Below are 15,540 nucleotides of genomic sequence, written 5' to 3'. Positions count from 1 at the left end.
CCCTCAATTTATTTGGCAAAAGATTTTTACTGTTCAATCAAGTATTGTAAAAGTCTTAGTAGGGCAAGAAAAATATGCATCTATGACCCATTTACTCAAAAAAAAAAAAAAAAAAATACACCTCGGGAAAAGAGATTCCAAGTTAGCAATTGAGGAAGGGAGTGAAGCTAACACAAGTTTCCAGTAATCTGTAGTAATTCTGGTTAAATATCTTTATATTTTTGCATTTCAGTTCTGCTAATGTTACTTTACTCTGCTTTTCTCCTCTTCAAGAGGGACCCAGATGATTATAACAAAGTGGATTTGATGCCTAAGATGAACATTCAGGGAATGGAAAGTGTTTAAGTAGGGCTGGAAAAGTGATTACAAGTTAGGGAGTGGGGGTAGTCATTAGTTAATGGCAAGAGATTTGGCTCAAGAAGTAAGCAAAGTCTTACAATCTATCTTAGGGATCTTGAACTTTATCCTGAAGGCATAGGGAAGTCTCTTAAGTTTTGTTTGTTTTGTTTTATTTGTTTTTTTTTTTTTGTAAATCAAGGGAGTAACATTATCCCATTTATTTCTTGTTTGTAAGAGATACAAGTATGATTAGTGACAGGGTTGTGAAAGTTTTAGAAATGTTCTGGTTAGTTACCCAGACTAGGAGATGGTGAAAAATGTATAGACCCCAGAAAACAGATTTTGTGATGGAATGTGGGTGCCATGGGTTACACATTGTTCTTGGTTTCCATTACCTGAGAACGGTGGTGGCATTACTGAGCAGTGCGAAAACTGCAGGGTGTTAAGCAGATTTTCACTTAAGCCTGTGGGTACAAATTTGATCAAATCCTTTACATTTATGCAGTGGAAGTGAGAAATAGATTCAAGGGATTAGATCTGATAAACAGAGTGCCTGAAGAACTATGGACCTAGGTTCATGATATTGTACAGGAGACAGGGATCAAGACCATCCCCAAGAAAAACAATGCAAAAAGACAAAATGGTTGTCTGAGGAGGCCTTACAAAGAGCTGTGAAAAGAAGAGAAATTAAAGGCAAAGAAGAAAAGGAAAGATATACCGATTTGAATGCAGAGTTTCAAAGAATAGCAAGGAGAGATAAGAAAGCCTTCCTCAGTGATCAATGCAAAGAAACAGGAAAACAATAGAATGGGAAAGACTAGACATCTCTTCAAGAAAATGAGAGATACCAAGGGAACATTTCATGCAAAGATGGGCACAATAAAGGACAGAAATGGTATGGACCTAACAGAAGCAGAAGATATTAGGAAGAGGTGGCAAGAACACAGAAGAACTATACAAAAAGGATCTTCATGACCCAGATAATCATGATGTTGTGATCACTCACCTAGAACCAGACATCCTGGAATGGGAAGTCAGGTGGGCCTTAGGAAGCATCACTACGAACAAAGCTAGTGGAGGTGATGGAATTCCAGCTGAGCTATTTGAAATTCTAAAAGATGATGCTGTGAAAGTGATGCACTCAGTGTACCAGCAAATTTGGAAAACTCAGCAGTGGCCACAGGACTGGAAAAGGTCCGTTTTCATTCTAGTCCCAAAGAAAGGCAATGCCAAAGAATGCTCAAACTACTGAACAATTGCACTCATCTCACATACTAGTGAAATAATGCTCAAAATTCTCCAAGCCAGGCTTCAACAATACATGAACCATGAACTTCAGGTATTCAAGGTGGTTTTAGAAAAGGCAGAGGAACCAGAGATTAAATTGCCAATATCCGCTGGATCATCGAAAAAGTAAGAGTTCCAGAAAAACATCTATTCCTGCTTTATTGACTATACCAAAGCCTTTGACTGTGTGGAACACAACAAAATGTGGAAAATTCTCAAAGAGATGGAAATATCAGACCACCTGACTTGCCTTCTGAGAAATTTGTATGCAGGTCAGGAAGCAACAGTTTAGAACCATACATGGAACAGCAGACTGGTTCCAAATAGGGAAAGGAGTACGTCAAGGCTGTATATTGTCACCCTGCTTATTTAACTTATATGCAGAGTACATCATGAGAAACACTGGGCTGGATGAAGCACAAGCTGGAATCAAGGTTGCCAGGAGAAATATCAATCACCTCAGATATGCAGATGACCCCACCCTTATGGCACAAAGTGAAGAAGAACTAAAGAGTCTCTTGATGAAAGTGAAAGAGGAGAGTGAAAAAGTTGGCTTAAAGCTCAACATTCAGAAAACTAAGATCATGGCATCTGGTCCCATCACTTCATGGCAAATAGATGGGGAAACAGTGGCTGACTTTATTTTTTTGAGCTCCAGAATCACTGCAGATGGTTATTTCAACCATGAAATTGAAAGATGCTTGCTCCTTGAACGAAAAGCTATGACCAACCTAGACAGCATATTAAAAAGCAGAGACATTACTTTGCCAACAAAAATCCGTCTAGACAAAGCTATGGTGTTTCCAGTAGTCATGTATGGATGTGAGAGTTGGACTATAAAGAAAGCTGAGCACCGAAGAATTGATGCTTTTGAACTGTGGTGTTGGAGAAGACTCTTGAGAGTCCCTTGGACTGCAAGGAGATCCAACCAGTCCATCTTAAAGGAAATCAGTCCTGAATATTCATTGGAGGACTGATGCTGAAGCTAATACTCCAATACTTTGGCCACCTGATGTGAAGAACTGACTCATTTGAAAAGATCCTGATGCTGGGAAAGATTGAAGGCAGGAAGAGAAGGGGACGACAGAGGATGAGATAGTTGGATGGCATCACTGACTCAATGGACTTGAGTTTGAGTAATCTCTGGGAGTTCGTGATGGACAGGGAGGCATGGCATGCTGCAGTCCATGGGGGTGCAAAGAGTCGGACATGACTGAGCAACTCAATTGAACTTCTAGAAATTATCAGAGTAGCATTTAAAATTCTCTCACTAAAAACTTTATTGTGAGCATTTGGTAAAGAAATACTTATGAGAACTGACTTTTATAGTTAATTTCCTGTGCTTTCTCCTGGTCCTTTCCAGTGACAGCAGGAATCACCTTGTAAATAGAGAAATCACAAAAGACAGCCTGAAGTGAGAGAGAAAGTGAGTGGTGATGACCGAGGATGGCATTGACTGTTCATTGTATTGGTTCATAAACCTTTCACATCCGTCACCCACTGGCAGAAAGCCTGAATGGAAGGGGAAGGGGAAAACCTTAACTTAAAGATTGCATAACATCCTGATTTAGAGAGTTCTGGGTCATAATTGCTACTGGGTTCCAGTTCTAGTTCTGCTACATAACTAATTGTGAGATCTTGGACAAATTTTTTTCATCTCTTTTTGTCTGTTAACTTGTTCATCTGCAAAATGGAGGTAAAAATGGTACTAACCTCACTTTATAAGTCTTCAGTTATGTGTGGCACTGTTATTATAAAAGGTTTTCTTTCAGCACATGGAATGAGCAAAGCCTCAGGTAATGGGCAGCGAGGACTGATGGAATTATAATGACCTTTCTGTCCTGTATCCATGATTTTAGACTCGGTAGGGAACACATAGCTTATTGAGTGTGTCCTTGTAATATGTTCATTCTAAGGAGAACATGTCATAGTGGCAGCAGCAGCGGCAGTGATGAGAATGGTAGGAATAGCTTGTACGTAACATCCATATCCACCTGATGAGGTGTAGATACTTCCTGGTCTCACTTTTACCATTGAGGAGCCTGGTTGTTACATGAAATAGCCACTCAAGGCAAACAGCTAGTGAGTCCTGGATCTGGGATGCAGTCCAGCTGGTTGAACTTGAGACCCTTCACTCCTTAGTCATACCCTGATTGCCTCTGCAGTGTGTTTAAATAGTCCCTGTTCCCTCAACAGCCCCCTCACAAAAGAGCAAAAATTAGCTTCATTTTCATTAAAGGCGACAGGTTTCAGAGTCTGAACCTTCAGATCACAGTAGTGGAAGAGATTATTAATCTCTCTTTTCTGTTTCTCTTTTAGGTATCAGTTTTTCTTGCAGGTGAAGCAAGATGTCCTTCAGGGCCGGCTGCCCTGCCCCATTAACACTGCTGCTCAACTGGGAGCGTATGCCATCCAGGGTAGGTTTCACTTAAGCAGACTTGCTTCAGAGGTCTTGAGAAGGATGTTTGAATTTTTCTTTTTAAGCAAGTTTATAAACTAAATGACATTTTACTAAAAAGAAATTGAATTTAGTTAGAATTCTAGGTTTAATCAACATGCCTTCAGAAGAGGTGAAAATGAAACTGGTTACATATCCCTGATAGTAGGTCCTGTGGAATTTTAGTCATAGGAGTGGCATTGATTCTTGACTCAGTGGAGAGTCTAAAAATCTGTTCTGTTCTACATTCTGCCTAAGTTGATCGATCCATCATAGCTGCTGTGTCTCAGAGATCCCATTGATTCCAGGCGGCTGCTGTGAAGATTCCACATGGGCAGGTGCCATCACCAGTTTGATGTGTTGCCTGCACGCAGCACCCATTGTCCATTAGCTCTTGGCATCAATGTGGCCACCATATTGAGGGGGCAGCTCCAGGCTGCATTGTCATTTTGGAGGCTGAATCTGAGGCTGTCTTCTGTTTATGATTACTGAGCCCCTTCAAGTAATCAAGCTAGGTATGGGGTGATGAGACAATATGTTCCTTGCCTGTGTAGTTCTTGCAGACCAGAAATAGTCTAGAAAAAATATTCCCAGGAAAATGCTGTGTAAATGAACTGGGGAACTGGGTTGGGCTTGGAAGCTGGATTAATGTAGGAAGAATTTTTATAAGCATAACATAGTGAATTCTCTGGTTTCAGTTTGTTCTTTGTGTAAACTGTAGTGGGGTTATGTGCAACAGTGTATTATATTTCCATGACCATTATTTGGGGCAAATATGTTTTGAACCACATGCTTTATCTCTTGGTGTCCTTGTCAGAGAGAGGATCTGGTTGTTTTTCACCTCAGGCATTTCCATTCTATGTGCTTTAAATTCTGTTTACAACATTGTACTTCATATAAACTGGTAAGAATAAGTTAAATGAAAATGATAGTTATAGTCTCACAGAAAGCAAAAATGTTATGTTTTTTAGTTAAGATTTTGTTGATATTTTCTATATATGCTCAGCAGAGTTGTTTTAAACTAAAATTAGTTACCTTATATAAATTTATTAATAAAGCATTTGAAGAAAATATTTAAGCATGATAGGAATACTTTTATTCCTGTATTTTTAGGTATATTATCCTAAAATGGAAAAAAAATTACATTTTCTTTCTTTTTTAGCTGAACTTGGAGATTATGATCCATATAAGCATACTGCAGGCTATGTGTCAGAGTACCGATTTGTTCCTGATCAAAAGGAAGAACTTGAAGAAGCTATAGAAAGGATTCATAAAACTCTAATGTAAGAAGCACATTTTATTAACAATAATCAGCATGTTGTACATTAGAGCCTCAGAACTTCATTTTATAACTGGACATTTATATTCTTTGACCAACATGTCTCTGTTTCACATACACACACCCCTCCCCTCCCCCAACCTCTGGTAACCACCATGCTAGTCTCTGTTTTTATGAGGTCTCCTTTTTTAATTCCACATACAGGTGATATATTTTACAGTATTTGTCTTCATTTGTCTCATGTCACTTAGCATTGTGCCCTCACAGTGTATTCATATACTTGAAAATTGCTAAGAGAGTAGATCTTAAATGTTATCACAACAAAAATGATAGCCATGCTATGGTGGTAATCATTATGCAATATGTATTTAAATGTATCAAATCAATGTGTTATACACCTTGAACTTCAGTCAGTGCAGTTCAGTTGCTCAGTCGTGTCCGACTCTTTGCAACCCCATGAATCGCAGCACGCCAGGCCTCCCTGTCCATCACCAACTCCTGGAGTTCACTCAAACTCACGTCCATTGAGTTGGTGATGCCATCCAGCCATCTCATCCTCTGTCATCCCTTTTTCCTCCTGCCCCCAATCCCTCCCAGCATCAGAGTCTTTTCCAATGAGTCAACTCTTCGCATGAGGTGGCCAAAGTACTGGAGTTTCAGCTTTAGCATCATTCCTTCCAAAGAAATCCCAGGGCTGATCTCCTTCAGAATGGACTGGTTAGATCTCCTTGCAGTCCAAGGGACTCTCAAGAGTCTTCTCCAACACCACAGTTCAAAAGCATCAATTCTTCAGCACTCAGCTTTCTTCATAGTCCAACTCTCACATCCATACATGACCACTGGAAAAACCATAGCCTTAACTAGACTGACCTATGTTGGCAAAGTAATGTCTCTGCTTTTCAATATGCTATCTAGGTTGGTCATAACTTTCCTTCCAAGGAGTAAGTGTCTTAATTTCATGGCTGCAGTCACCATCTGCAGTGATTTTGGAGCCCAAAAAATAAAGTTTGACACTGTTTCCACTGTTTCCCCATCTATTTCCCATGAAGTGATGGGACCAGATGCCATGATCTTCATTTTCTGAATGTTGAGCTTTAACTTACATAATGTTATATATCAATTATATGTCAATAAAGCTGGAAAAAAAAGAATCCCACTTTACATTGTATCAGCGATCATCTTATGCTATTGACAGGCTTAAGAAAAGTTTCTTATTCTATGTCTTGAACATTTTTCTTTTTAAAGGTTTTTTTTTTTTTTTACTGCTTATAACACCAAAATGCTCATAGGAAACCCAGACAATTTAAAAAGGAAAATAATAAGTGTAAAAGAGTAAATCCTAATACTTAAAGTCAGTATATTTTTAGTCAGTGGCCTTTCAGATCCCTCTCTATGCATAATTTCCCACAGAGAAAATTTATTTTGTATGAAAATTTATTTTATATAGATTTATGTATGTATGAAATGAAATATATAAATGTATTTATGTATGTATGAAATACATAAATGAAATCATTCTGTTCGTACTATATTTTACAATTTTATATTTTTTTAGTCACCAGTACCTCGTAAAATTAATTTTTTTAAACTGTGAACACATTTTATAATCACAAAAGCCTTAATGTATTCTGGATTTGCTCTGTCTTAAGTATGCAAATTCTTCACAGTTACAAGCAAACCCTTATTCAGTCTTTAGCAATGAATCTGGAGATCATGACACCAGTGTGGCTTTTCAAAGGGTATTATATTAACACCACATGCACTTCTGAGAAATACACACACTCCACTAGTAGGATTTTCAATTAATGACCTGCAGCATTGAAGTTATAATTTAATTATAGTTATTTTGTTAAATTTCCTATACTGATTAACTTTGCCTTTATTGCCTCTCATGTAACTTTCCCTCTTGAATTTGCTTGGTTTCAGATCTACCATACTTAAGAGAAAAAGATGTAGAATTAATCTGGTCAACAAAAAAATGTTTGCCTAAAGGATTTGTTTCAATGAGTAGCAGCAGAAATTGCAATCAGAGAAACCAGGCTCTCTACCTTGTATTCTAGCCTTATTCTAGAGTCCTGCATTATAAGGTTTCACTGAAATGAGTGCTGAAAGAATGCCTGTTACAAAATTATGAAGGGCAGTGTATTTGGCACATTCTGAGAATACTAATTGTGCTAGGAGTTCTCAAGTACAATTATGTTTTGAAATTATCGAGGAGCTTTGGCAAAGCACCTTGTCTGTTTTATGTGATGGCATTGACAGCATGGTGGTTACTTTTAAGAGGCTAAAGCTCAATCAGTATTTGGTAGCTTTTTTGTGTCTAATTTGTGGTAAACATTCTTCATAGATTTCAAAAGTATTACATTGCTGGGTTTTCCAGAGTACCATGGCTGAAACATGGGATTGCCTTGAAGTAGTATTTTTGAAGTGACTTAGCAGTAGCAGTAGCAATATTTTTTAATATTTAAAAACTCCTTTTGTTAACCATTAAAAATCTCTTTCTCACTGTCTATCTCACACATATACACACACACACAGAGTTCCACTTATCTGTGGAGATTCTTGGCAGATGCTTATCCTCATTAGGAATGAATGCTGTTTTCTGTATATTATCACTGATGAAGAGTTGGGGAAGACTTTAAGAAAAGTGACAAGCATTTTGTACTAAGAAAATGACGGATATTTTTGCAGTTTCTAAAGAACTGCACATGTGCTCAGGAAATGCCGTTGAGCCCGGTTGGTTGTTGAGGAGCCCACTCTCATTCCTCCCACCACTGCTCTCCTCTGTTTACTTCCCGATGGAGAGCTGCTGGAGCATAGAGACATTTTACTCTTTGCAAAGGGGTGTGCTTTTTCATTTGAGTGCTTATATGCTCAATAATCTCTTTGGGGTTCCTGAAACTGAGACTTTTTAATATGTGTGGAGCTATTGGAATTGGCTATAATGAGCAAAACTAGATTTGGTAAATGAAACTTACAAGTAACACCTCAAAATATAAAATTTTGTCACCAGGAAGGCAGGAGGCTTCTTGAAATATGAAGACTTAAGTTTTCATTAGCACAAAGGATTATTTATTTTTCTAGTGAATATAGCGAAAATGGTTTATATTCCCTGTGAGCGCAGTAGCTGTAAGTAAAGTAAGGCTGTTTTGTTTTTATGCTGAGTGCAGGGGTCAGGCTCCTTCTGAAGCAGAGCTGAATTACTTGAGGACTGCCAAATCCCTGGAGATGTATGGTGTTGACCTCCATCCTGTCTATGTGAGTAACATTTAATTAACACAGAATATTTTAAGCTGATGACATTTTCTTAAAAAGTCACTGAAACTCCCAAAGGAAAGCAGCAGTCCTGTTGTTTAGTGAGCAGATGATACTTTTTCATCTGTGTTTTTGAATATAAAGAATCTTTTGTGTCATTTAAATCCTAATGAGTTTTGCATAAAAGTCTGTGATTGTATTTCCATGTGTAGAAACAATTAACTGGCTTGAAAACACAATCTGGATAATAATTCCAGAGGGGTTAGCTAAATGTCAAAACGGTTTTAAATTGTTTATATTAGGTCTATAATTGATTCTATTAGACAGAAAACAGGAGGATTTTCCAAAAATAGAGTGTATGGCTGAAAAGCATTCATAAAATCACCTGCATGGCAAAGCAGACTTTAGGCGACAGTACATGTATAACTCTTGGTGGTTCTATGTTGGATGTGCAGGTGTTACCAGTATTAGGGTTACTGCCTACTGTAGTTATTGCCATTGTATAAACAGGGACATTTTTGCAGATTTTCTTCAGTGGCTGATGAAAGCTCTCTGAATAGGATCAGTGGACACTTACACTGAATCTGCACTGAGTTTTCTGGACCAGGTCTTCAACTTTGAGACACTTTTCTCAGGTTACCAATTGGTTCTTCTATGCCCATGAGACTGGAATGTCATTGTCTTTGATTTTGTGAGTTTAGTTAGCAGTAAACAAATTTGATTATTTGAGAAAGTGAATCAGATGTTTTATTTACATGAAATGAATTGCTAAAAAGTGTATGTAGACTGAATGCTTGTCAATTGAATTATAGACTCAGAACTCAGTTTTTAAGAAATCCTGATAATACTTACTGTAATACAGGCACTAATTGATGTATTCATTTTGTAATATGTCTTTTGCTCATAAGAGTCTCAGAGTTTCCCAAAACAAATCATCTCATATTATTTGTAAAAAACTAGAAGCATCCCTGTGTATACTGTTAATATGGAAATGAAAGTTACATATTTGGTAGAAGTAGTTGTTCCCTGATAAATTATAATCTAATCTCATTAAACCATTAAATGTTCCATCCTACTGTCCTTTAAAACTACTTCTTAAACTTTGTGGAATAGTTCCCTTTTTCTCTTCTTGCCACATTAATCTTGTTAGGTTTTCAGTTTTTTAAAAAAGTATTTTTTATAGGGAATGTATAAAGAGGGTCTTCTGTAAAATACCTCTACGTTTGTGTAATGTTTATCCTAATTCAAAAAACGTGTTTTTTTTGTGGGAGGTGGAAATTTATGGCAAATTAATTTCATTAGTATCTTCCATACATTGCTTTAAAATTGAGTTTTTAGAACTAAAAATAGGCTACAGCTGATTTTCTTTGAAAATATATTTATCTTATGTTCTTTGGGAATTTGGCTTTGCAGGCTGTTATTTGACCTTAGAATAGAAAAAAAAAAATGAATACAAACTCAATTCCCTGTTTGGTATGCACTCAGTGACATTTTCAATTCAGAATCCCATTTTCTTAATTGGGATTTGTTATTGCCCAGAAATGAAAGGTTTCAGGTCTTTACCAGAAGAGATCGTATTTTAAAATTTTTGAGCAGTCTTAAGTCACAAATGAAAATAGAAAGGCATATGCTGGAGACCTCAGAAAACCATGCAGGTGGCTGACTGAGGTTTCTAGGGAGGACGGTGGTGAACCAGGCCTCATGATCATCCAGATCAGAGAGTAAGATCAAGATAAGTGATCTTGAAAAGGGCCCTTTAGGGCAGCCAGTGGTTGTCAGTTCTTGGCTGCTCAGGAGAATCACCTAGAACATTTATGTGTTTTTGTTTCCTGGATTCCATCATTACAGATTCCCATTTAACCTGTTTTGGTGGTACCCAGGCAAGAGCATTTTAAGGTCCATGGGGGATTCCAGTTAATATGCAGCTAGCGTTGAACACCACTATAGAAACAACATGGAGTGAATCAGTCAGTGGCCTGATTGGTGGGTGGTCCAGTTTCTTTTAATGAACTGAGGTGACCAGTTAGAATACACAAGAACACTTTTCTTAAAAAGTTCAGGAAAAATGAGCAGCAAGTTAGCTACCATGATAGCTTAACTAACTTCCTAAGCTGATGTCTTTGAAAAACCAGATCCAGTATTTATGCAACAGATAATGTGCATATGGCTAATTATAGTTTGACAGAGAGTTTTTACATGACTAAATTTATGGTTACAAGCATATGTTTGTTTTTGCAGGGAGAAAACAAATCTGAGTATTTTTTAGGATTAACTCCTGTTGGTGTTGTTGTCTATAAGAATAAAAAACAAGTGGGAAAATATTTCTGGTAAGTTTAACTTGAGGCCAGAATTGGTATTAAAGTTGTGCACTGTATGTATTGGGCTTATGGAACTAGAATGTCACTGAAAGTGCTGGGGGAAAGCAAACAGGCATTTCCAGCGGTTGACAATAAATGAGTGAAATTGGCTGTAAGTTCTCTTCTAGTTCATCTCGGTGTGTATGTTCTCTGTAAATTTGAGGAATTTTGATTCTAGACTCTCTTGTCCATGGACGCTGTATATAGTAGGATTTCCTATCCATTCCAGTGTGTGTGGTGAACTGTGGGCCCAGGACTGCTCTGAGTTCTGACCCTAAATGAGGCAGGATCTGAGAGAGATTGGGGAGCCCACAGCACTACACTGTATCTGGAAAGGCTGTACTGCCAGGGCCTGGGGATGCCAAGCTCACCTGCATTCACCGGAGAAGCCCAGGAGAGTGAGAATGAAGTGTGTTTAGGAAGGTGTCCAGAGCAAAGGATAGTACAGGGAACTCTCTGCAGTTACAGTAGCAACCTATGAAGGAGCCAGTAGGAGCAACCTTTTTTTCTACCGGATACTTCTCTGAATTTCTGATTAATTCTTAAAAGCAGCAGTAGCGCCACCATCTGCTTTGTTTTTCAGGCCTCGGATTACAAAGGTTCACTTCAAGGAGACCCAGTTTGAACTCAGAGTACTGGGAAAAGATGTAAGTTTGTGTTTAGTGCTTAGCTTCTCTGAGACGGGAAGCCTTGTCTGCTCATTGATAACTTAGAAGACCTAGTAAAGTAAAACTGCCATGTTTTCTTCAGCTGCAGCCACATGGAAACCAGGTTAATTGACTCAGGTAAACAACTTTTCAAGGAAGGGAAGGGGAAGTGAGTATAAATGAATGAGTTGGTAATGGAGAAATGTCACTTCAGTTTTTTACAAAGGGGAAAAAATAACCTTTCTAGGGCACAGGAGAGAATAGGAGGTGATTATCATTATTAGTTCTTTAGTATTGTCTGTGAAGGTAAGATTCATGTAATTAGAAGGGTGCAGCCTTCATGCAGGACAAAACATGTCCTAATTTTGTCTCACAGTCAGTTGAACAGTCTATAGGAAGTCACACTTCTGCTCTTTCCCTAGTTGACCGTGGTAGGTTAACCAGATGAGAAATTCTGGATGCTTTCAGGGGAGTGTGAGCCAAGGGTGCAAAAATGCTGACCGTCCTGCTGCAGCTTGGCAGAGACCTCCAGGACTGCGTGGGTAGTAGGCACAGGATTTGTTAGAGCCTCAGGGTGCTCTCGTGCCTTGACGAGTAGTTTTAGGGAAACCGGGCAAAAGAAGACAAGAATATGAAAGCTTCCTTTTAATCTCCCTGTGAAAATAATGCTTCCTTGAAGTGCTGTTACTATGATTCATGTTTATGGGATACCCAGGTGAAAATATGACGTAGGCGAATCCACCCTTCTGTCTCTTTAATACTAGCTTTTTGCAGAACAGAATTTAAGTGAATGGTCTTGAATTGACTTTCTAATAAGGTACTTGTAAAAAGAGGTAAAACCAATCTGCTGATGCAGCCACGAACTAAGACACAGGAAGAAAAGTGGCTTCAACCACAGTTGGAACGTAATATCTGGCTCAGTGTCCTGTATGCAGGGGGTACTCAGTAAACACTTGTCACCTGATCAGTGAACTGATGTACTAGGGTGGTGGGCTGCCAAAGCAGAGGACTTGGTACTACCATTTGTGCTTCTAGAAGAAAATGCAGTGATCCCTCCCAGAATTACGTGGCGTGCTAGCAGAGTGTTTAGTGAGACTGTGATAGTAGGGGTCCCCTGGCAGGCCAGTGGTTAGGGCTCCACACGTGCAACGGCTAGGCCCGTGTTCAGTCCCTGGTCGCGGGATCTCACGATTTGTGAGGATTACGACCTCACAAACTGCGTGGCCTTGAGAGGGAAAAACAAAACAAAACATGATAATAAAATGCTAAGACTTTTTCATGGAAACATCACTATTATTCAACGTCATTTTTCCATTGAGACCTCACTTACTTTTGTGAATGAGGTCCCTTACTGAACTCTTCGTACATTATTACTACACTGCCTTAAGATGCCGTCTGCTGCCTTGAGATAAATGTTTGGTAAAGTTGCAGCTAACTTGAACTTTCAGTTTCTTACATTTCTTCATTATTAGGCAAAAACAAAAATAAAATTGATGTCATTGTGTGATTTTTTATTTTTTTAGTGGCAGTCTCCAGGGGGTGGCCTGGTTTCCTACACACAGCTCGCTCCCTGTGCCCTGGCATTTCTGAGAAAGCGTGACCATTTGTCAGTGTGCATCCTGAGGCGCTGTGCGCTCCTGGCTCTTTTAGTGGCTGTGGTCTTTAGTAAGTGACAGAGCAGGTCACATACAACTCATGCTTGAATCAAAGGGATTTAAATTTTTGTTTTACACATGAAAAGATGCTCAACATCGGTCATTGTCAGAGAAATGTAAATCAAAACCACAATGAGGTACCATCTCACGCCAGTCAGAATGGCTGCTATCCAAAAGTCTACAAACAATAAATGCTGGAGAGGGTGTGGAAAAAAGGGAACCCTCTTACACTGTTGGTGGGAATGCAAACTAGTAGAGCCACTATGGAGAAGAGTGTGGAGATTCCTTAAAAAACTGGAAATAGAACTGCCGTACGACCCAGCAATCCCACTGCTGGGCATACACACCAAGGAAACCAGAATTGAAAGAGACACGTGTACCCCAATGTTCATCTCAGCACTGTTTACAATAGCCAGGACATGGAAGCAACCTAGATGCCCATCGGCAGATGAATGGATAAGAAAGCTGTGGTACATATACACAATGGAATATTACACAGCTATTAAAAAGAATGCACTTGAATCAGTTCTAATGAGGTGGATGAAACTGGAGCCTATTATACAGAGTGAAGTAAGTCAGAAAGAAAAACACTAATACGGTATATTAACACATATATATGGAATTTAGAAAGATGGTAACGATGACCCTATATGCGAGACAGCAAAAGAGACACAGATGTACAGAACAGACTTTTGGACTCTGGGGGAGAAGGTGAGGGTGGGATGATCTGAGAGAATAGCATTGAAACATGTATATTACCATATGTGAAATGGATTGCCAGTCCAGGTTCAATGCATGAGACAGGGTGCTCAGGGCTAGTGCACTGGGATGACCCTGAGGGATGGGATGGGGAGGGAGGTGGGAGGGGGGTTCAGGATGCAGAACACATGAACACCCATGGCTGATTGATGTCAATGTATGCAAAACCATTACAATATTGTAAAGTAATTAGCCTCCAATTAAAATAAATTTAAAAAAAGAAAAATTTTTTGTTTTATTAAATACTACATTAACCAAAGCACACCATTTCCTGAGTATTCTGGATTTGCAGAGTTTTCTCCTTTCTCTACCAGGGCATCTCTTTGTGAGTGATATATATGTTAGAATAAAGTTGATTAATATGGAGGCCTAACTGTTAATTGCAGATTAAATAAGCCCCTGAAACTTATCACATGGAACAATAATCACCATCAATTTGAAAAATGATTGAGGGCCTTATTCTGCTGGTTTTCTGGTTGACTGCTCCAGAGACTTAACTATGTATGTTAAGTGCTGTTAGGGCCAAATTCAGAGATTGAATTCTCAAAAGAATAGCAGTGTCGTGTAGATAAAATATTTTCCTGGGGTCGCACTGTGGCACTGCTCCTGCTGCTGCTGCTAAGTCGCTTCAGTCTTGTCTGACTCTGTGCGACCCCATTAGGCTCCTCTGTCCCTGGGATTCTCCAGGCAAGAATACTGGAGTGGGCTGCCATTTCCTCCAGTACTGTGGCACTAATGCTGTCCCATTCCACTTTTAAATATTAACTGTGCCCAACATAACACGTTGACATATTTTAATAAACATTAATAATATTTAATGTGTACTGATAATCTGTCTGTATATTGCTTTGCAAATAGCAAATGGCTGTCTGTAACTAAGTACTGGTTTTATAAAAGTTTATCCCTCTGACAAGTTCAGAATCTAATTAGTATCAATACTTTTATTCATTATTTAAGCTTCCTAGTAGGTACTGTGGTTTAAAGAAAAATCTTACATGATGATTGTAGAAATCTGGGAATTACACTATAAAGAAGAAAATTTAAATTATCTAGTACTTTAGATCAAAGGTAGTGATTATGATTATTACTTTGGTACGCTCTGTTAGATTTTTTCCCTGTTAGAGTGAACATTTAATGTATGTATATAGACATGTATATATTTTCATCTCCATGTGGTTTTGTACACAGTTTTTATACTTCATAGCATATCACAAATATTTCTCCTTTTATTATATATATTCATGTTGTGCCTGCATAGTGTTTGGTTATGTGTTTTTTTTTAATGTTGCAGTTAACATTTTTTTCCTCCTCTTATATCTTATAACTTTTTTTTGCTGATAGAGGTGAAAGCTGTGGAATTTTATGTTTATTTCAAATATGGATGTTTTGTTGAATTCTTTTGTTCTAGCCAGGAGTTTTCATTTGATACTTACACATTTTACAGCTATATAGTTATATCAGTCACAGGTAAAAATAGTTTATACTCTTGTTTCACTTATTTAATAAACGTTTGTAATTTTATAGT

General features: G+C 38.3%; 1 protein-coding gene across 9 annotated transcripts in view; it reads left to right on the top strand.

The window, feature by feature from the left end:
• EPB41L4A (erythrocyte membrane protein band 4.1 like 4A) overlaps positions 1-15,540 on the top strand; it is a 282,196-nt gene that overhangs the window by 163,537 nt on the left and 103,119 nt on the right. For 8 of the 9 annotated variants that reach the window (XM_045162144.1, XM_045162141.1, XM_045162145.1 and 5 more), the window contains 5 exons: positions 3,946-4,043; positions 5,226-5,346; positions 8,513-8,600; positions 10,836-10,924; positions 11,538-11,601. In XM_045162144.1, coding sequence (XP_045018079.1) covers positions 3,946-4,043; positions 5,226-5,346; positions 8,513-8,600; positions 10,836-10,924; positions 11,538-11,601 — 460 coding nt within the window. The remainder of the gene's footprint in view (positions 1-3,945; positions 4,044-5,225; positions 5,347-8,512; positions 8,601-10,835; positions 10,925-11,537; positions 11,602-15,540) is intronic. The other variant, XM_045162143.1, reaches the window with a different exon arrangement.

Source organism: Bubalus bubalis, chromosome 11, assembly GCF_019923935.1.
Source record: "Bubalus bubalis isolate 160015118507 breed Murrah chromosome 11, NDDB_SH_1, whole genome shotgun sequence".
In the NCBI taxonomy this organism is placed as follows: Eukaryota; Metazoa; Chordata; class Mammalia; order Artiodactyla; family Bovidae; genus Bubalus; species Bubalus bubalis.
The sequence above is the reverse complement of the archived record's forward strand: the minus strand, read 5'-3'. Positions and strand labels throughout refer to the sequence as shown.